The 23,289-nt window shown below is 37.4% G+C and overlaps 1 protein-coding gene across 1 annotated transcript in view; it reads left to right on the top strand.

The window, feature by feature from the left end:
- The window catches only part of AGBL4 (AGBL carboxypeptidase 4), a 950,336-nt gene that overhangs the window by 922,829 nt on the left and 4,218 nt on the right, over positions 1 to 23,289 (top strand). The window contains exon 12 of the mRNA XM_058175448.1: positions 17,485 to 17,581. Coding sequence (XP_058031431.1) covers positions 17,485 to 17,581 — 97 coding nt within the window. The remainder of the gene's footprint in view (positions 1 to 17,484; positions 17,582 to 23,289) is intronic.

The following is a 23,289-nucleotide window of genomic DNA, read 5'->3' on the forward strand; positions in this document are numbered from 1 at the left end:
CTATGTCCAGGAAAGGGATGAGATAACAGAAAGAATGGAGGAAAAGATAGAACAGACAAATCAGCAAATAAAGCAAGAAGACAAGAAAGAGAAGACAGTAAAGATAAAAATGACTGATGAAATAAAGCAAGGTAAAAGTATTTTAAGAGATTTAAAAATGGACTGGGATAAGCAGAATGATACTTTTGAAAGGGAGACAGAAGAGATAGGAGCTTGGGCAGACACTCTAGAAGCCTGGCAGTATAAGATGGGAGAGATGGGAGAAATATATAGACTGAATAGTAAAGATGTAGAGATTGATAGAGACAAAGATCCAAGAGAGAAATATGGGAGGCAACCCAAAAAATGAATAAGAATTGAAGAATTAAAACGGGCAAGAAATGATGGATAGAAAGGAAATGTCTTTTAATATAATGGTGGACTGACTGAGGCCTGCCTAAAAGTTAGAATAGAGGTAGAAATAAGAGATAGAGGGAATATTAGTATACACATTTTTATATAATAGAATAAAGGTAATAACTAGATGGGAAGATTAGAGATTGAAAGAAGGCATTACTATATATGTTCAAATAATATTGTGATTGGCATTAGAATGGCACATTGAAACAGTAAACAACTAAATAATGAAGGATTATATCTTAATACAATTATGCATATTAATACTAAAATTAAACTACAAGTTTGATCACATTAGGTGATTCTCCATCAATCTTTAGTGAAATAAATTTCATATAAAGTTACACATTTTTTAAAAAAATGTTTTACAATCAAATAAATAGGAAAAGGTGATCAGAATGTTAATCTGGGAAAATTTTAAATGGACTAAGGGGCCAGGAGGATTGGAAGTAAAGCTTTGAAATTAATTATAAGACTTCTTCCTCTGCATTGTTTATAATCCTATTAAAAGTATATGAAAAATTTGAATCTAAGTGTAAGAATCCTCCCATGGAAAATATTGTGGATTAGAGGAAAACATAATAATAGGAGCCTTAGAAATTAGAGGCAATCAGAAAGAGTTAAAGTTTATAATTAAAGGCGAAGAGACTAACTAAATACAGATTGGAGAAAAATATTTTAACTTTGGAAGATTTCAAGGATATTTGGCAACAATGTATGGAGAAATTTCTATTAGAATTGTCTGCTACCATAAAAATGGGTTTAAAAAAGGAAATAGATTTTATCTTGAATTTATAAAAGTGATATGTTATACTCATGAATGAATTCCTAAGAAAAGACAAAGAGAAAATAAAATCAGCTTCATCAAGTTTTTAAAAACAAAGAGAAAGAACATGAAGTTGGTGTATTAAATCAAATTTTAAAATATGTATGATAATTTTACTAGTAGCTCTTAATAATTTGTTCTTGACCTGGAGTGAATTACATAGTATTAAGGATTTATTTATTTGTTTAAATATGAGGGGGGGTTGTGTGTTTTTTTGGGGGGGGGCTGGTTAAAATATTGATGGGATCATTTCTGGTATATGTTAAACTTATGAAAGCATTTCTGCAAAGTTATAGAGAAACCGATAATCTATTAACTTTTGGGATACTAACTGAACGAATTCAAGATTCCGATTTTTAATATGTTGCTTTTCTGCTAGAGTTTAATGGATTTTTCTTGACTACGTTCAAATGATAAGGCTTTAAAGATTTGTTTATAAACATGAGATGAACTATGGGAAGAAGAAACTTTCTGTTGTAGGAGGAAGAGGGTTGATCTTTGGTTGAAATGTTAGAGAAGATGTTAAGCTACTGGAAGAAAGAGAAGATATGTATGTATGTATGTACAGTATATATTCCTTTTTACTTATATCTCATGGTACCTTTTTTCCAGGGGTAAAATGCTCCTGGTTTGGACTGGATCGCCCGATCTGGTAGTGATGGCAGCAGGTGGTTCAGAGAACCAGTAGCAAAAATCCCTGCTCCCCCTACGCCTAGCTGAGCCGCGCGGTCATCAGAGGGTTTTTAAAAAAACTTTTAAAAGCATTTTTTCTTCAGCTGAAAAAATGCTTTTAAAAGTAAAAAAAAAAGCCTCTGATGATCACGCAGCTCAGCTGGGATCTTCAGAACCTTTTAAAAGCATTTTTTCCACAACCTCTTCAGTCGAAGAGGTTGTAAAAAAATGCTTTTAAAGGGTTCTGGCGATCAGGCAACTCAGCTGGGATTGTCAGAACCCTTTAAAAGCATTTTTTCTACAACCTCTTCAGCCAAAAAAAATGCTTTTAAAAGTTAAAAAAAAAGTTGGCCATGCCCACCCAGTCACATTATTCCCCCCACCAAGCCACGCCCACAGAACCAGTAGTAACAAATTTTACATTTTACCCCTGCTTTTTTCCTCTGCACTTTTTTTTTCTTTTTTACGTTTAATATTTCTGTTAGTTTGTATTCATTTATCTTTGCATTTTTAAACTTTAATAACATTATTATTTTTTAAAAAGAACCGGGGAGTCACAGTTATATGAAAAAAGAATGCTTTTATTAGAAATTAGAACTGATAAGAAACAGTGGCTTTGTGAAATTTTCAATTTAAATAACTATATCTATGAATTTATTTCTGTCCCAAATTTGATCATGAATTCATTTTCCTGATTTTTCAGCATGTTTATTTTGAATATTTCTATATTACTTTATGGTGGTTTTTTTAATCTTCTATAGACATGTAGAAAAGTTCTGTGGTTAGTTTTGTAAGACACAAATTTTGTGCACATTTATCTAACCGGATATATTTTAAAAGACTCTCCTCCCAATATCATGTATTGATATTATGATCACTGATTTGTCACATTTATCTAATCTTTGTTATATGTATTTAAAAATAAGTGTAATAGCTTGTATATGTATTTTAAAAAAACAGGAAAACATGACTATCAAATAATCATTTATCTCTCTTCATAAATTGATTCAGGAGAAATGTGTCTGTCAGTCTGTCTATCACCCATCCATCTATCCATCTATCATCTATCTATCAAATTTATGTAGCCATCCATCTCACCGGGAGTGAGATGGGAGTTCATATTCAAATGCAAACAAAAGGAATTTCTTCCATAACTTACTTCTGTTTAAAATATAGGTTTTAGGACCCACAGCAGAAGATGCTGAACGTAGTAAGGATGGGGAATCCCTCTAATATATTTATAAACAATGCACCAATGATCCAGAACAAGGATTCTACCTGCTTTCTATTCAGATTTATTTTTGAAAGAGCAGAAATGCGGACAATATGCATAATCATTGGTGTTTAATATTGTAGTTCTGTTTGAAAATGTATATATTTGCTCGAAAGCACAGAAAACAGCCACCAGAACAACTAAATAATAATATAGCCTTCCATTTACCTGAGAATGGTGTATGAGAATCACTTTCTAAGTCAGGGAATAGTTTTGATGAGAGAAAGGGAAGCAATTCATAGAGAACTCAACTGCAAATGTGAGTCAAAGGAGGTGAGAGAAAAGGGAGAGAAAGATTAATTCTTATCTTGACTGAGAAGTGCATTCGAAACTGATAGATGGGCTGTAAATACACAAAATCAAGGACAGGAGCTGAAAAAGAGACAGCCTGGTGATTGAAGAGTGATTGTGATTGAAACAGTCTGTTTCCTAGCCAAGGTGACTGGTTGTGCTGGGGATGAAGCAACAGTGGAGAAGGAGAGGAAATACGAGGGGGATCCATTTTATATCAATACCTGCCAGGACTGAATCTTTAGCCTTCATAAGCAATGTGCTGGTCCTAGCAGGATTTTCTTCACAGATCAAATTCATGATGTGCTTTCTAAATGAGAGACCAGGAGGCAAGAGAATAGACACAAAGAAGGTCTTCATTCTTGGCTGAAATTATCAAAATGTCCCAAGTTGGTGAACAAGCCAGCCATATGATTGGCAGCTAATCACCTGGTGATGAAATTGCAACCCATGCTTGGAATAGCAAAATAGCAAACCTCTATTATTTTTCATTTTACCTCTTCAGACATTTACCAAAAGGATAAGTCTGTGGAAATATCATAGATCTAGGATTTTGGAGCATCTGAGGAAGGAAAATATTCCTTCCCTAAAAAAGTGTACGTACTTCTTCATTACTTTCTTAAAAATTTCAAGACCACAGAACTCCAATTACAATATGTACAGTTGGTATCTTGATGAATGACAAGTATTCAATGTCAGCCAACAATGTGATGCCACTGCAAAAAAGAAAAAAGAAAAAAAAGAATACAATCTAATGCTACATCAGCAGACACATAATGTCAAGATTAAGAGAAATAATTCTTCCTTCGTCATATTGCATTTAGAATACTGTATCCAATTCTGGGCACTGTATTTTAGAAAAGATATTAAGAAAACAAAGTATGTCCAGAGGAGTAAAACCAAAATACAGTATTTTATGAGGAACATTGGAGATACTGGGTAGATTTCAAATGGAGAAGAGAAGCTGTCTTCAGATATTTGAAGGATTATTATAAACAAGGCAAAATAATTGTTTAGCGTTGTTCCAGAAATCTGGAAAAAAAACAAGAATGAACAAACTGTCTTAAAAGATGATAGACCCGTGATGGCGAACCTATGGCACACATGCCCGAGGTGGCACACAGAGCCATCTTTCTGGGCACACGAGCTGTCACCCAACCCACCTGCAGCTGCATATGCATGCGTGTCCAAACTGTTGTTTGGGCCTCCGGTGTGCATGCGTGCAATTCAGGGGACCCAGCCGGTCTTCAGAGCTCTCCTACCCATGCGTGTGTGTTTGTGCATGCAGCCGAGAGTACTTGCATGCAGCATGCACAGACGGCATTCACGTGTGTGTATTGCATGTGTGAAAACCGTGCACTTGCGCAGATGGTGCAATTGTGCATAGGGAGAGCTGTGCAAAACCTGTGTGCACACGCGCAGATGGTGTAATTGCAAGCACAGCACACAAGGAGGACCCATGTGAAAGCTGCACGCATGCGCAGATGGTGTGGTTGTGCATGCAGCGCACAGGGAGGAGCCACATGTTAGTGCAGATAGCACGTGTGCACGCATGCAAAGCACGCACCTGTTCAACACTCAGTAAGTAAAAGGTTCGCCACCACTGTGATAGACTCTACTTTCCTGAAGATCTGCTTTAAACAGTAAGAGAATGTCTGTCTATAAAATGGAAAATTGGATCATTGTCTTGCTTGCAATGGCCATAATTTCAATTAGTTAGTGCAAACTTACTGTCTCCATTCTGGGTTTTGTTCTCCTCTCCTGTTCTGGCCCAAAATGGTACTTTAGTTCAACTTGCTTATACTTTTTTTTTTCTCCTTGATTGCTTTCTGTTCTTTCTCTATTTGCCCATATTGGATTGCTTTGCTGCAAACAGTATTTATTGCTAGCTGGCACACATAAATGCTCAGACATATATTCAATTACCTTTGAACAATTTCCATTTACTTTCTACTTTTTGCTTTGCTCCTGTTCAATTTAACCTCAACTGTTCACTGAAATGCCTTTGACTTACATTTACTCTTTTAGAATTCTTATAATTAAAGACTTGTACTAAATTCTGGTCAAAGTGATTCAAATGCTATCTTGTTTAAACATCCTTTCCTGGGATTATAAATTTACCCAAAACCAGAGACAAAAGGATGCTGCAGTTTTTGTAGATATTGCCTTTGCCTTTTGTTTTCATATTCAAATAAAGGTGGCATTTCTTGACTATTCCCATTGCAAGGCGTTCACAAACATTGGGCCATGTGCATAACAATACCACTGCAGACTACATTATATAACAATTCTGGGAAATGTCAGCGGTGTCCAATCCTTTTTAGTTTTTGTTCAGACCTTTCTTCTTGTTGTGACCAAGGCCCCAGTAGGTAGTAGGAAACTCAGTCAGTGTAAAAGCAAGCAAACTTTATTCGAACAGCTGAGAATTATTTCATTCCCAGTGTAGTTCAACTAAATTAAAGCAAATTCCTCCCAGCACAAATTCTTCAGTCCTATCACCAATCTTGGTCCAATTAGGCAAACTGCCAAAGGCCTTTCTTGGTAAAAGTTCAGAAGACACTGATACAAAATAAATGCAACAAGATGAAGCTATCAATGTTGTTTTCTGGCAAAGCCCAAACGCCACTGCTGGTCTTTTAAGCCATATGGGAGGGGCCAATCATCTCTTGGCCCTACTCCCAAGTTGTCCTCTTTGCTTGAGCTTCTCTTGCCTTCTAGCAGCTCTTCTCATGCGTGTATTAGGAACAGGCTCCTTGTTGTGACCCAGGTTCCTGGACCCGGACTCCTGGACTCGGATGATTCAGAAAGTGAGGGAGAAGACCTGGCAAGCCCTGCTTCTCTTGGGCCCTCTCCCTCCCTGGCACCCACTCAAAGGGAGGAGGAGGGGCCGGCAAGGCCTGATTCGCTCGAGCCTTCTTCTGATTTGGCAACGCCCCAAGAACAGTTTTGGAGTGATGCAAGATTGCGCAGACATGACCGGCACGCGCAGCAGAAAAAGCGTTGGGATACAGCCAAGGAATGATGGTCATGCAGTGACATCTGCAGACTATAAATAGGAGGCGGGACTTCCTGGTTTTTTGTCTTGGACAAAGCAATGAATTTGCGCGGGCAAACTGTATCAATGGAGGGAAGAATATATTCGTGAGTAATTCTGGCCTTATCTATAATTTCCTCATTGTCTCCAGAAACTTGGCAAGCCCATGGGTAGACGTGGCCAGGACATTTATCTATGTAAATAAAATAGAAGAAGAGGCCTCTGACTGACTCTTTGTTGGGAGTATTGGGGGAGGGAAACAGAACACTCCTCCTGTTCCTCTGCCTCACTACTGTCAGGCTCTGGAGGTTCTGGAGTCCGCACCTCACTCCCCAGTGGTCCTGGCCCCACCTCAGCCTCTGATGCAGAGCCTTCTCAACCTCCAGGACTGTCCCACACTCTTTCTCAGCCTCATTGCTGTCCAACTCCGTTGCCAGCTCCGCAGGCTGCTGGCGGACCACAACACTTATATTCACTTTCTGTCATATCTACACAAACACTATTCCAAGTCCAAGTCCTCAATTCTAGTAGCCATCTTGAACTAAGCCTTACTATTATAGAAATATTTTCAGATTAATATTGAGCCGTTGTTCTTTTATTCCTATCTTGACATGTATAAGCCATGACAAGAAATACTGAGAAAATTGCCATAAATGATTGCCGGAGCGCCGGAAACCTGTGCAAATGTACGCGATGGCCAGCTGGTCTTTGGGTTTCCGGAAAATGCATGGGCACTGGTCAGGTGATCTTTGGGTTTCTGGCGCTCCAGCACGTGCGAAGACCAGCTAGCTGGTGCACATGCGCATGCTGAAAACCCAAAGACCAGGTGGCGATGGCACACGTGATCACAGAGAGGGCTCTGCGTGCCACCTCTGGCAATGTGCCATACGTTCACCATCACGGTTATAGACCATGCAACTCACACATCAATGTGACTTCCTAGGACTGGTGAGTTGGTTCTATAAAAACTATATTTGTATAAATTGCTAATTTATATAATTTACAAACTTTTATAAACTGGCTCGTATGCCATGGATTACGTGAATGTGTGGTTTTCTGTCTTCTCGGTGAAAATACAGCTTTCACACTGGAACAGCTGGACTGTTTTCTTCCACCTAAGAAGCATGCCATTTTCAAGATAGAGACTTCACTGTGAGGATGTAGTGTCAGCAAATGATAGCACCCAGATAAGCAGGCTGTGGGGATGAGCCCATCATTCCACTGTAGACATATGTGACTGTAGATAATTACAGTACTATTTGCTTTCAGTCCCTGCTTTCTTTTTTTGTTTAAATTATAGTTCTGATTGCTCCATGTTTTTGTTTGTCCTCATTTCCTCAGATGTCTCACCTGATAAAAGCCCTAGGACTGAATAACAGCTGAAATTAAAAACTAAAGGGTGTATAAGGACTGCTGTTAGCAGAGTTGTTGCTTCTGCTCAGAACAAATTTATTTATTTATTTCAACCATTTTCATCCTTTTCATAGTTAAATATTACTTACCCAGAAATATTAAGAAGAAGAAACAGAGCTTTTCTACCAGAAATTAATTCTCTAAGGTAGTGACTAGCCTTAACTCAGCCCTAAGTTTCCTTTACATTTTGTATCCTTTCTTGAAAAAGAAAACAAATACACTTCAGGATAAAGCAACGTTCAGAACAAATCAGTCTTTTTAGAGTATATCAATATCAACAGTTATAATGGTAATTAAATTAGGTTCCTTTGCAGTCTGATAATCCAACTTGAGAAGCTATCAAAATATTTTAACAATATAACTTTGGATATGGTATATTAACTGAGAAGATGGCAAAATGCACGACTGTAGAATGTCTTTATTATAAAAATGCAGTTATCATAGTGGCAATGGTCTTTTGTTAAAAAAAAAGTTTAAGCTCACATATTTTCCACATTACCCTACATAATCAAAAACAGCAGAAATAGGCATGAATAGGTAACAGCAGAAGTTATGACAAACTAATGATGAGAATGTCAACAGTTTAATGTCATCTTATATAATAAACCTCTTGCAGAAAAAATTCTAGAACAACTGGCAACAGAGCAGACCCCTGGAACCTGTCCCATGATACCATACTACAATAGAACCTCTGGTCACAACCATAATTTGTTCCATAACTTTGGTCACAAACTGATTTGGTCGTGACCTGAACCTAGTTTTGGAAATTTGGCGCTTACAGAAAAAAAAATGGCACGGAAGGGGAAATAGGCCGTGAGGGGAAAACAGTGAATTTTTTGGTCGGAACCCGATTTGGTTGTAGTCAGAAGAATTCGTGACCAGCGGTTCCACTGTATTTATGCAAAAACGTATTGGTTCTTGGACCTGTTGAGCCCTTCAACATTGATTTGGCAAATTTGAATAATATTCCTGATCTCACTTGTCATTTGGGCCTGAAAAAGTCCAGGTTTTTTGTTGTTGTTGTTTTCATTGCCACGTATTTTGAAAGCCAGGAAAATCTACAGAGTAGTCTGGCTGCTGCAGTTGCTACTTCGTTTAATTCACACTGTTGCACTATCCAGGGTGCACCATGAGGAGGTGAACTAGTTTCACACCTGTATATGGTCTGGTATCTGATTTATTTTTAATATAAACGATGCTGCGCTTCAATGATTAGATGGCCTAGACATTGAGATATATATATATATATATTTACATTTATATCCCGCCCTTCTCCGAAGATTCAGGGACTCAGACTCAAGACTCAGACTCAACTTATATTTGAACATAAACCTTTTAAACATTTATTTTATTGGGTTCTACTAATCTAATTGAAATGTTAATTTATATTGCTAGTCCATGTATGATATGCCATATGCTCAGTGGTGGGATTCAAGTAATTTAACAACCGGTTCTCTGCCCTAATGGTTTCTTCCAACAACCAGTTTGCCAAACTGCTCAGAAAGTTAACAACCGGTTCTCCCGAAGTGGTGCGAACTGGCTGAATCCCACCACTGCATATGCTAAATAAATAAATAAGTTTACATGAAGGTTATTTTTTTCTCCTATTAAATCCCATGAGCAATTTGAAGTAGAACAATTTGCTTTGCCAGTTGAGATTACCTCTACTAATTTTGATGCATAAATAGACCGTATCTAATGATGGACATGGTGCTCTTGAAACAACTCTGAGACCCTTTCCATTATTGGGATCCCATTGAAAAGTGTGTTTAAAGCAAACCTTTCTTCACAGATAGCCAAGGGATATTTTTCCATTGTACTATTATTGGTGATACATCTAGATCAGGGGTCTCCAACCTTGGTCCCTTTAAGACTTGTGGACTTCAACTCCCAGAATGGGAGTTGAAGTCCACAAGTCTTAAAGGACCAAGGTTGAGATCTGATCTAGATCTCTTTAGGAATAATATGTTCTACTTTGGCCAAAAATAGATTTTGCAACCCACTAAACAGTTCCCCATTCTATGTAGATTCCAGAAATAATAAAGCAGAAGATAAATTAATGTTGTAAAAAAGACAAGGATGGAGATTTTGAGCTTTTTTAAAAACATCTAATTCAAACTTTTTAAAAACATAAAGTATTTACCCCTTCCCTCTTGCACTTTATATATAACAATTGACTGACCATAGCTTCAGTGTCTTGAGTTATTTTATGCTCTCTGACAAAACCTGAAATGTTTTAAGTCTGCTTGAGTTTAACCAGCATTAAAGATAAAAGAAGGGCCATATACTCCTATTTTGCTGCTACTCCCCATATCAGAATGCTTGATACTTACTTAAAGCAAACCTTTCTTCACAGATAGCCAAGGGATATTTTTCCATTGTACTATTATTGGTGATACATCTAGATCAGGGGTCTCCAACCTTGGTCCCTTTAAGACTTGTGGACTTCAACTCCCAGAATGGGAGTTGAAGTCCACAAGTCTTAAAGGGACCAAGGTTGGAGATCCCTGATCTAGATCTCTTTAGGAATAATATGTTCTACTTTGGCCAAAAATAGATTTTGCAACCCACTAAACAGTTCCCCATTCTATGTAGATTCCAGAAATAATAAAGCAGAAGATAAATTAATGTTGTAAAAAAGACAAGGATGGAGATTTTGAGCTTTTTTAAAAACATCTAATTCCAAACTTTTTTTAAAAAAAAAATAAAAGTATTTACCCCTTCCCCTCTTGCACTTTATTTATAACAATTGACTGACCATAGCTTCAGTGTCTTGAGTTATTTTATGCTCTCTGACAAAACCTGAAATGTTTTTTAAAAAATAGTGCTTGTTTTAATTGAAAATGTTCAATCAATATACACTCCTCTCTAGTTTAAACAGCCCACCATGTAATAAATAATCTGAACTGAAACTTCCTGCAAGGAAAGAGGGGAAAGGGGAAGGGAAGGGAAGGGAAGGAAAGGGAAAGGGAAAGGAAAGGAAAGGAAAGGAAAGGAAAGGAAAGGAAAGGAAAGGAAAGGAAAGGAAAGGAAAGGAAAGGAAAAACATTGAATCTGTTGTCATATACTATAGCTTTAGACTTGAAATCTTTGTGGGCTGCACTGAACTTGCAACATGCTGGAGTATAACTATTACTAAGGGACTGTCAGCCATTTTTAAACGTAGATACCAGATATCCTTTACTGATAGTGGAATATTATCATATTAGGGAGCCTGCTAGTTATTCACAAACAAATTGGTTTCCAATCTAGTTCACAGAATCTCACTTTGGTGGAAGAAAATGCTTCAGAAGAGTTTTACAAGAGCTGGCCAAGAGTTTAAATGGACTAGAGCAGTTGCAAATCAATTTTAACTGTGTATTATTTACAGGACTGATATTGCTGTCTTGTATATCTCTTGAGCCTCAGGTTATCAATCTCTGATGTATTTGATAAAGTGAAGGATCCTGATTCTGAAGGGGGTTCAACTGAAACAACTCTGAGACCCTTTCCATTATTGGGATCCCATTGAAAAGTGTGTTTAAAGCAAAGGAAAGTTGAAGTAAGATCACAAGCATAGTTACAGTTTCACTTAGCGACTCATTGAAATTCCTCTCTCTCTCTCTCTCTGTGTATATATGTATGTATATTATGTATATGTGTGTGTGGTGTGTGTGTGTGTGTGTGTAGGTGTGTGCTGAGGTGGGCTTCACATAATTTAACAACTGGTTCGCCCCAGCACCGAAAATGTGCATGTGCACCTTTCAGGCATGCACGCTGCCTTCTGCACATGTGCTTGGCTCGCACAAGCGCTTGCACACATGCACGTGGCTTAAAAATGCAGCTAAATAGGACAGCATAACTACCAGTTCGCTCAAATATATATATATTTATATATAGACTTCGTCGAAACGTTGCCAAGACACTTCCAATTTTACGCGGGAGAAAACCCGAATAACCAAAGACCTATATATATATTTATATATATTTATATATATATTTATTCTGAGGTTTTCGCGGGTGTTTGTATGTCGGTCTTTGGTTATTCGGGTTTTCTCCCGCGTAAAATTGGAAGTGTCTTGGCGACGTTTCGACGAAGTCTCATTCGTCATCTTCAGGCTTCAGCTTCGTGCTTCTGAAGCACGAAGCATATATATATATATCTCTTTGGTTATTCAGGTTTTCTCCCGCATAAAATTGGAAGTGTCTTGGCGACGTTTCGATGAAGTCTCATTCGTCATCTTCAGGCTTCAGCTTCGTGCTTCTGGGAGCAATGTGTGACTGCAGCTGTTTCTTCCTTTTTAACTGCTAGTGGGGGTTTGAACTGATTGGGTGGGAGCTTGGCTGTGCTCTGATTGGATGGGGGTTTTTTGGTGCTCTGATTGGATGGGGGTGTGTCCTCTTTGGGTGGGGGCTTGGTTGTGCTCAGATTAGTCTGAGCTGCAGGGGGATTTGAGCTGGTGAGCTTCACAGCTGTTGTCCGGCTTCGTGTTCGCGGTCGTGCCAAATCTTCACAGTGGGTGTCAGTCTGCTGCATGTATGGATTGGAGGGGTTTGAAATGGCCAATGTTGCAGCTGCGGTCTGGCTTCTGGTCCTTAATTGTGCTTCATGATCAGTGTGGGTTTGGGTCTACTTTCTGGGTGGATGTGTGGTGGTGACATCCTGTGTGGACCTCGTGAGTGTGGGTCTGGTGTCATTCTTCATGTTAGGGACACGTTTGTCAATAAGGGCAGGTTTCCAAATGGCTGGTAGGCAGGAGGTATCATCTCGTTTGTTCATGCTGTGTGGGCGTTTTTCTATCTCGATGGCTTCTCTGATTATTCTGTTGTTAAAGTGTTCAGTTTTGGCGATAGTTCAGAGCACAGCCAAGCTCCCACCCAATCAGTTCAAACCCCCACTAGCAGTTAAAAAGGAAGAAACAGCTGCAGTCACATTGCTCGCTGAAGCCTGAAGATGACGAATGAGACTTCGTCAAACGTCGCCAAGACACTTCCAATTTTACGCGGAGAAAACCCGAATAACCAAAGATCTACATACAAACACCCGCGAAAACCTCAGAAAACAAATATATATATATATATATATATATATATATATATATATATATATATATATAGTAAAATAAAAACAATATAACTATTAGATACACTGCAAAGCAGGAACAATATTCACGTAACTATCAGTGTGGAGAACAGTTTGGCTTTTGGGATGTAAGTTGTAAATCATTGTGTAAAGAAGAATGGTGCAGTGTGAATGAAATGCTCATTTAGTGAAACTAACACAGGGTTTATTTAAGAAAAGTTTCCAGAGCTCCAGAGAGAGAAAGAGAAAGGCTTTTCTTTTACATATTAACAAACGCACAGGGGGAAATGGCAGAAGAATTCTTATTTTGATAAATTCCTTAATTCCTGAAGGGATTTCCCAACAGGTTTGTTGAATGGAACACCTGGCTGTGTGTTTGCTCTCTTCTCCCTGTTCTTCCTCTCTTTTCATAATTTAACTGCTTGCATAAAACAAAGAACTCATGGCTCTGTCTAATAGTAACCTCAGCCCACTAGTCATAGTTCTTAATCCTCTCAGGAGAGAGACTTGGAGGAACTCCAGCCAATAGCACTTCAAGATGACGGAGGTGCGGTCCTTTAGAAGAGACATAAAAATAAAGGTCCAATCCATTTGATAGAAATTCCCACAGGACCTATAAAATATTGAACATCGCTGCTAACTGGCTTTGCCCTTGTCAAACCTTTATTACTGTAGACACCTCACTTGCTGTGAGATAGAAATGACACAACGAGTCTAAAAAAAATGAGAATGTGGATTCAAAAAGAGCCTAATTATTTCCCATAACTGTGATTACTTTGTAAAACAGAGATGAGAGGTGAGTGGGATGGAAAGTCAACCCATAGCCTTGAAAGCAGAATGGCCTAGCATTCTAATAGGCAAAATGAATGGAACAATGGATCATAATGCCACTGGCCTCTGTCACAGCAACATTATTAAATGATCAATGAGCTATTAAAGCTACAATGCTTAGTGTGTCCACTAAAGATTTACTATGCCAACAGTTTCCTAATTGAGGGGGGTATTGTTTTTTTACTGCCAGAAGAAGGCTGTCTGTGTGGTTCTTGAAGCTGTGGTTATAAGGAATAGATTAATATCATATTCAAGTGACAACACTGTGTGCTAAAATGTGGATTCCCCAAAGTGTTTCACTAGGGAGTAATACAGAAATAGAAAGAACAAGTCATTTAGAAATTAAAACTATTTAAAAGTTTGGATTTTTTTTTAAAAGATCAGGATTATATGTGTCCTTACTTGAGCCTTTGGGATGGATAAAAGTGGGCATTTGATACTTTCACAGGGATTTGGGTTCTATTCCGCTCTGTATTTTTTCAGAAAATCTTGAAGAAACACATTAACTGAGTAGTTCACTGGTGTAGAAGAATTTGTGGTAATAGCTTTTCTAACTATTTATTTTTAGTTAGGAAAGATGGTGGTACAACATTAACCTAATAGTTACCATGAGAATTATAATGATACAAAGAATTAAAGCAAACAAGTCATGGGAGACCTACCATTTTTATTTTTATTGTCATTTGAACTTGTGTAAAGTATTTTAGTTCACGATTAAGACTAGTAACAATTGAAAACCACAGATTCTGTAGCAAAAACCAGACTAAATGGAAGGAAAGAGAAGAGGATGACCAATAGCAAGGCGGAATGACCAGTTACAATGGCAATGGCTACCATGTTGGAAGACTTGAAGGACCAGGTTAGACACAGATTGTCATGGAGAAAATCTACCTATGTGTGCTAAGAGTTGAAAATGATTTGATAGCACATAATCAAATATTTAATTGTCTTAAATAAACATAAAAAATTTGGGAGCTGTGTAAATTACTATTTAATAGTAATAGTATTACTACATAATAATATGTAAGAATACTATTTACCATTTTGCCATGTGAAGATGAGTAAACTGACATATAATTTTTTTAGAAGCTGAATTAATCTTGGAAAGTGTCAAACATATACAGAGAAAAAAACAACAATGGGTGCAGCAAACTGCATGATGCAAAAATGACAAAGCTATAGAAAAAATTGAATGACCAATTAAAGCAATTATTAGTAAATTAGCAAAAGCTGTTTCTAGTTTTTGGTAACAAGCACAACACTCTGGCAAATTAAATGTTGCTAGTCCCTAAACAGGTTTCCTTCAACGTTATTGGACTTCAACTCCCATTATTTCTAGGTTTGAGGCATGTGGCTGGGCCTTATAGGAGATTGACCCCAGCAGTTAGGAGGGGAAAAATCTGCAATAATCTTTTATCAGGGGTTCATTGTAGTTTGGAGTCTGTGCAGATGAAAAATTCAGCCAGGAGATGATCCATAGACATGGAATGATTTCCTTGCATGCAGGAAAAGAGCATAAGGAAAAGTTGGATGAGATAAGAAACCTGAAACTGAATCAAGGAAAACCCAAATGTCATGCAAAAATTAAATAGCTCTTACATACTACAACTAAAAAAGAATTGAAATTTGATGCAGTTTTTTTTCCTACTAAATCCTTCATTCAAGCAGCTTTATATCCGCTTATATCTTTTCTCCCATGGGAAGAAAGGCAAATGGGATGGATCAGTTTTCATGAGAAAACAATCTGCATTGGATCTAAATTGAAATTTAATAACAATATTATCATAAATTGAAAACAATCCTATAGGCGCACTTGAGGATATATTGCATAGAAACACAGGATATAAATGCTACAATAAATAAATAAAATTCCAGAACATCTGCAGTTATATTGTTATTAAAAAGACTTGTTTATTCCATTTAGGTCTAAGCGATTGACAATGTCCAATAAAATTAGGCTTAAAATGAGAAATAAATGTTGTGATGTTTCTGGAAACAGAAGATAGCTTTCCACTTGAATATGCAGAAATAGTGAATGTGGAAACTGAATGCCAATGTTAAGAGACAATTTTCAGAAAATAATGTAGTTCTGGAAATCAAAAAAAGCAACAATTGATATACCTGATTATTTTAAAAAAAACAACCTAGTATATTGGATTATCCAACCAAGGCTGATATAGATGATGAATATTTTTAAAATGCAGATCTTTCATAATGGCATATAGTAAGTAGGAAGAGGCATAAAAGGGTCATTGAGTGGCTAAGACTGCTAAGACAGTCTGTTATTAACAGCAGCTGCTTGCAATTACTGCAGGTTCAAGTCCCACCAGGCCCAAGGTTGACTCAGCCTTCCATCCTTTATAAGGTAGGTAAAATGAGGACCCAGATTGTTGGGGAAATAAGTTGACTTTGTATATAATATACAAATGGATGAAGACTATTGCTTGACATAGTGTAAGCCACCCTGAGTCTTCGAAAAAGGGCGGGATATAAATGCAAATTTAAAAAAAAATTATTATTGTTTTTGGGGAGACATTTTGCTGAGCATGGTCTTTCTGGAAAACTCCATAATTTGAACATTTCATCTTAAATTTGTTTTGTTATCCCTGTAGTAATAAGTGAATAGTAATGAAAAATTTATTTAGAACATGATGTCTGGGAACACTGAAATGTTACATTTCTAATTATGGAAATTGTATCAGATAATTAGTGATATTAATTTTGTATGACTCACAAACAGATTAAGAACTGATAAAAATATGTTTTTATTCAGAAAGAGGTGTACGCAAAATTGTAAATAATTCTTACAGTTCCTAGATTGCAGAAAAATCAGTATTGTATTCTGCTTCATTAAAAAACAACAACTTGTCATCGACTAATGGTTTCACCTCTTTCTAAATACCACCAGTTCTGATATTTGTTTGTTCCTTCATTTAGTTATGTGACCTAAATTACAGAATGCAAGATATATTCTCAGAATATTAGAAAATGAATTTATGGCAAAATTAACAGATTTGGGACCACAGAAAAACTGCTTCCTAAAAAGGTAATCTTTTGAAGACTTGTGTCCTTAAATTATTCATTGTTAGGTAGCAAAACTGTATTTTCTGCCACACAGAAACAGGGCAATCGTGTAAGACCAATAAATCCTTATGTGTCACTGAAGCAGAAAGAGCCCAAATCATAAGAATGAGTAACAAATTAGATGGGAATCTTCTGTCCAGCTTAACAACAATCTATCTCTGTGAATAAAAATAATACTCCATAGTTCCTATATTGCTTCTGATAATTAGTATATTCATCTCTGAAGTTTTCACCTTTGTGGCGTCTACACACGTTCAGTGGTGGGTTTCTACTGGTTCACCCCTGTTCGGGAGAATGAGACTATTGCCTTATACATTGTAAGCCGCCCTGAGTCTTCGGAGAAGGGCGGGGTATAAATGTAAACAAAAAAACAAAAACAAAACCGATAGCGGCAGCGGCAGGAGGCTCCGCCCACCCACCCAGACACCATCACGGATGCTCTGCATATGCACAGAAGGTTTGTGAGCTCACAGTTCCAAACCAGTAGCGAAGTTAAGTGAAAACCACTACTGTTTATGTTCCAAATCACAGTGATTTATCTCAATAATTACTTTGGATTTTGAAAATAATTTAAAGAATTATTCTTAACTGAACTCTGACAGATATGAAATTAGGACGGAATGTGGCCCGAACATTTTTGGATTACTACAGACTAAACGCCATTACAGAGAGACCTTTAGCACCAGTTTCCAGTACATGGTAAGTTTTAGAAAGCTATTGGTCTACTTTTAATTTTTAACTATTTTTATTATTAAAAATGGTTGATTACAAAGTACAGTTATGATAGTGTGCCTAGCTAGGTTAGCTAAGATCTACAGAGTTCTGCAGATTCTAAAATCTCTTCTTCCATTAGTTTTCTTGTGTCTAAATAAAAGAAGAGGGAATAACCATATGTTGGTGTGCCTTTTGTTTTTCAGAGGAATTTTATAAAAGTCAGTCCAAAAATGGGTTGAAAGCTTATTCAGACAGAAAAATGTTTCCCTGGTTTAATAAATTTTAGAAATATTGTTGACCTTATTGACTTTTTTTTTTTGCTAAATGTTTCATGTTACAAATATGTTAAAGGGACTTTTAATTAATTTGATGCTTTCTTTGAACTTAAGGGTTTTTTTACATATTGGGTGATAGATGAAGGAAGGAGATAGCTGACCTATAACTGGGAACAGTAAACCCACCTTCCCAATTATTTCTCCCCCAGATAAAATTACCACTAAAACTCCCTGTCATCACTCCTATATTTGAGTGATGTTGTTGTATCATGATTCCACTAGCTGTTGTGCTCGTTTTTCTTTTTCTTTTACCAGGTGTTAGCCACTTGGAGTGATGCTTGAGTATGAGAATGAGAACATATGGATGTCTGCTTGTACATATTGGAAAAGTGCTCTTAAAATGCAATGGTGGGAAACAAAAAGTTTTTGTGTGGACTTCAATGGCATTGTATCATCGATTAGGATTGTATGTGCTTCAAAACGTATTCAGAAACAGTACTTCAACCCAGGGTTGAAATGCTCCCGGTTCGGACTGGATCGCCCAATCCAGTAGTGATGGCGGTGGGTGGTTTGGAGAACCGGTAGCAAAAATCCCTACCCCCCCCGCCCCAGTTGAGCCACGCGATCATCAGAGGTTTGTTTTTTAAAAAACTTTTAAAACCATTTTTTCCTTGGCCAAAAAAATGCTTTTAAAAGTAAAAAAAAGGCCTCTGATGATCGCACAGCTCAGCTGGGATCATCAGAACCCTTTAAAAGCATTTTTTCTACAACCTCTTCGGCCAAAGAGGTTGAGGGGAAAAATGCTTTTAAAAGGTTCTGGTGAACAGGCAACTCAGCTGGGATCATCTGAACCCTTTAAAAACTATTTTTTCCTCTGGCGATCCCAGCTGAGTTGCCTGATCATCACAAGCTTTTAAAAGCATTTTTTTGCAACCTCTTCTACCAAAGAGGTTGTAGAAAAAATGCTTTTAAAAGTTAAAAAAAAAGTTGGCCACACCTACCCAGTCACTTTAACCCCCTCCCACCAAGCCACACCCACAGAACCGGTAGTAACGAATTTTACATTTCACCCCTGCTTTAATCCTTACATAAGCACAGTACTCACTGAAGTATCCTGTCATTTTTCCAATATTCATGCAAGCCTGACGAAAGATACAGCTGTGTTAGGAGTAATATTAAAGTTATTATATTTTAATGATTTGATTAAAGCAGCAGTGTCTTTCTTTCGGGCTTGTAAGAAGCCTGAAAAAAGTCATGCGTGTTTCACATGAAGTTCAAAACATTTTTTAAAATAATTTTCAAGTGGGACTGCTCTCTTGTTAACTGTGCTATCAATCATCTCCCCGAAAACGGTATGGCTGACTCTTATATTTTGAATAAAAATTGAGGGCAAACTTTTTCAGATAGGCATTTGCATGGAAAAAATGCTCCAGAATCATGATGCCTCTTTACAAAAATGATTCCCCCTGCCCCCATTACTAAACATTTAAAATTCTTTTTCTTTTATTGTTTTATATTAGACTGTTTTATTCTCTTTTATTTGCATGAAGCGTGGGGGGTGGGGCTGCTTTGGAGACGAACAACACTACAAAAATCAATAATAATATTAGTAAGCTCTGCATTTCCACATACTCTGCATGAGCATTCATCTTCCTATGACTCATCCCCTGGAAAAACTCATTTAGGGGTGTAAAAGGAAAAGAAAGCCACTATTAGGTACCAAGACTCTTCTTAGGCAGTAAATACAAGTATTCTAGGACTGAAAATTGGAGGAGCAATTGGAACAGAGGGAAGCATCCTAGAATAACACTCTTTACTTCTTTACCTGAAGACTTTAGAATAGTTTAAGGCAGGAGAGAGATGCTGGAATCCCAGTCAACTCAATTGATTTTGTGCAGCCGCAAATTGCATAAGAAATGGAATAGCTATTACAGTTTAAAGGCAAATTATATGTTTTGCCTCAGAAATTAATTTTTGTTTTCCCCCTTGTCAATTGATAATTATAATCTGCCAGTTTTACTCCTACGTGTGTCTGCACATTTTAAATGCAGATCTCAGTTCTTGTAGCTGCTGCTGAAGATAGGGGGGGAAAATCCTTTCAGCATTAAACTGTGACACATTTGCGTGGGCTAAATGAAAAAGATCCATTTACGGAATTCAGAAAGATTTGCATTGCTTGGACAGCCTCCAGCAGGGCTCACCAAAATACCAGATTACAATAATTACCCTGTCAAATGCTTAGCAATCAAAATGTTGGCTGGAACAATGTAGCCCCACATTTTGAGTACAGACCTGCATGGCAAATGCTTAAATGTAGAATGTGCTTTTTGCAGAGCCAAGAGGGAAAGAAAAATTGGAGGGTTATCTGTTCTCTTCTAGGAGAAGCACCAGGAAGTGTTTTCTTTCCATGCATAGTTGTCTATATTAGAACCATCCTGTTCTCCTTTATTTCATATGAAACAAATATTAGTATAGATTTAAGTATTGGTGAAATGACTTTGTGATGCATCTTTGCATTTCAAGTACTTGATACATTTTGTTTTTAGTGCTATCTATGCTGCTTTAAAAGGGACGCGGAGGCTCAGTGACTAAGACACTGAGCTTGTCGATCGAAAGGTCGGCAGTTCAGCGGTTCGAATCCCTAGTGCCGCGTAACAGGGTGAGCTCCCGTTACTTGTCCCAGCTTCTGCCAACCTAGCACGTAAAAAAGGCAAGTAGAAAAATAGGGACCACCTTTGGTGGGAAGGTAACAGCATTCCGTGCACCTTTAGCATTTAATCATGCTGGCCACATGACTATGGAAACGTCTTCGGACAGCGCTGACTCTTCGGCTTTAAAATGGAGATGAGCACCGCCCCCTAGGGTTGGAAACGACTAACACATATGTGCGAGGGGAACCTTTACCTTTACTTTTATGCTGCTTTAAAGTAATCCTTCTTACAGATGATCACGTTCCAGGGATGTGTTGTCATAGAAACTAGGGCTACCCAGTCTAGACTGCAAAAATCTTGACAATCACTAGATGACAGCGAAGAATTAGTTTTCGATCTAATAGCCATCTGAACTTTTGCAACCCACATCTAGTAGCCCTAATGTATGCTAGGGTGGTCCAAGAAGGGATTATTATACATGTTCCTCCAGATGTTTTTGAACTCCAGTTCAGGATTTGGTTGGATTTCAACTGTTTGTAAACTATGCTGGAACTGAATTCCAGGGTCAAGTCTGCTTTCTACAGGAAATTTTATGACACTGCATTTTCCTCATAATCTGATGGGAAGCAGGAATCTTTTGCAGCGTTGGATATATAAATGTATCAAAATAAAACTGCAATTCTGCATATGTATATCGATATATTTTGCTTATAGCTAATATTATTACTATTCTATAATACGGGGCTCCCCTATGAAATCTCCAGAATTTCTGACTCATAGATTCTGTAAATTGTAAATATTTTCTTTAATGCTTTATATTAAAAATACTTGCAACAAGATGTGTTTGTAATAAATACTTTTGGAAAGAGATTCAGTTCTCAAGTGAGATGGGCAAGAGAAAAAATCTTAGTTCAGTCCAATTCTATTAAGTAAATGTTAGTGTTTGCTTCCATCTTGCTGGTAATAAATAAATTCTCAAGAATATAGTGATATCATTCAGTGTTATAAATCTGACTTGGTGCATTTATCACAACTTTTGTCATTTGGAGTCCAGTGTTTTGATTCCCACCTTGGAACCAAATTTAATATGTGGGCATTTAAAATGAGGACTCTTTTAGCATTTCAGTTGTTTCCCAGATCATGCAAAAGGACCATTGGACTCTGTTGTCCATCCACCCTCTCCTGCGTTTAAGCAAAGAACCTCTATTGTCAATGGTGCCTATTCTCACAGAGTATTTTTAGTAGTGAAGAGCCACATGTGATTGTCCATCACAACTGTGCAATCCCTAAAACTCAACAGGATTGGCCAAAAAAACTACTCAACCCCCCCCCAAGATATACAGCATTGAGGAAGGTGAAGTAATTCTACAGATTATAACTAACTCACTGATTCCTTTTCATAGAGGGAAATAAATGGAGGACTGATAATTGCAGTATTTTATTGTGTTGGCATCCCTATAATTTCAGGAAAAGTTAGCACTCATTTTATTTCCTCTTACATTTGCATTTATATCCTGCCTTTTCTCCAGAAATTCAGGACAGCCTATATAGAAATCCCATTTTTTCTCAGAACAAACCAATCGGACAAGCTAGGGAAAGCTTCCATGACTAAAGATGGAACTGAATGTGGGTCTTCTCAGTCCTAGTTGAGCATCTGAACCATTATTAAGAATCTTGGTTCTGATTTTCTCCTGTCTGCCTGATCTCATGTTTAATTACCCTGGCTACTAGTTTCTGAACAGGTAAAATTCACTTCTGTGGGTCATGCTTGGCCTGCCTTTCTTTCAACTGCCTGTCAGTAACTGTTTTGCTACCTGATTTGTGTTCCTGTTTGTGTTTAATACTTTAAACTGCCAGCCATCCTCAGGAACAAGAATCCTCCTACAGAGCTCTGCTTAATTAATTTTGGGACTCTCAGGGAAAGGCATTTGACATAATTAGGAATTATGGATGCTGGCTGTCCATCCTGTTTTAAACTGATTGCTTGTTAATGGCCAGAAACGATTGGCTCGAGTTTCCTAGATGGTAAATTGTGGGACTAAGTTAATATGTCTTGTTCAGGCTGGGCTGAGGTTTTTCACACAGACTTTCAACATTTCAATAGGGGAGGGAAAGAATCCCCAAATTCTCATTTCCATGGGCTCTTCTGCAAAACAACACCAAAAGGCTGCTTTGATTACAGATCTGTCCTTCCTTGACCCCTTGGCCACCAAATACTTCCTTATTTAAGGGAGGAAGAGCAAAAATGATTGACTACTTACACCCTCCTTTCATGAAGCACAAATGTTCATGTAAAAATTGAAACAAAGATTTCTAACTCTACTTTTTACCCTCGACTTTTGAACTCTCTCTTTTCCTAGTTTTACCAGCTGGAACTTATCAGCTAGGGAAAGAAAGAAAAAGTCAATTTTTGCCAGTATGAAGGACAAAGAACTATAAAAGTAGTAAGTCTATAAAAGAACCTACATGAGATTGTAAAGCAATCTTGGAAATGCTGTATCTTTTGTAATCTGATGCTGAATTAATAAATTGCTCTTGCTTCCCACTTATATAATGGATTCCCAAGAGTAGCTAAGTGGATCCCTATTATAGGCTTTGTTCAGTGCTGATAAAGATCTTTTCTTTTTCCCCATACATTTTGAAAAATTCTTTATTGTGCTGCTGGAATCTCCATTTTATTTCAAGCATTTATAGTACAGCGATTTTACATGCTGCCTTATTATTGCTGTTGTTAAATTTGACTGCTGCATTAGTTTCCAAGTCAATA

Source organism: Ahaetulla prasina, chromosome 3, assembly GCF_028640845.1.
Source record: "Ahaetulla prasina isolate Xishuangbanna chromosome 3, ASM2864084v1, whole genome shotgun sequence".
Lineage (NCBI taxonomy): Eukaryota > Metazoa > Chordata > Lepidosauria > Squamata > Colubridae > Ahaetulla > Ahaetulla prasina.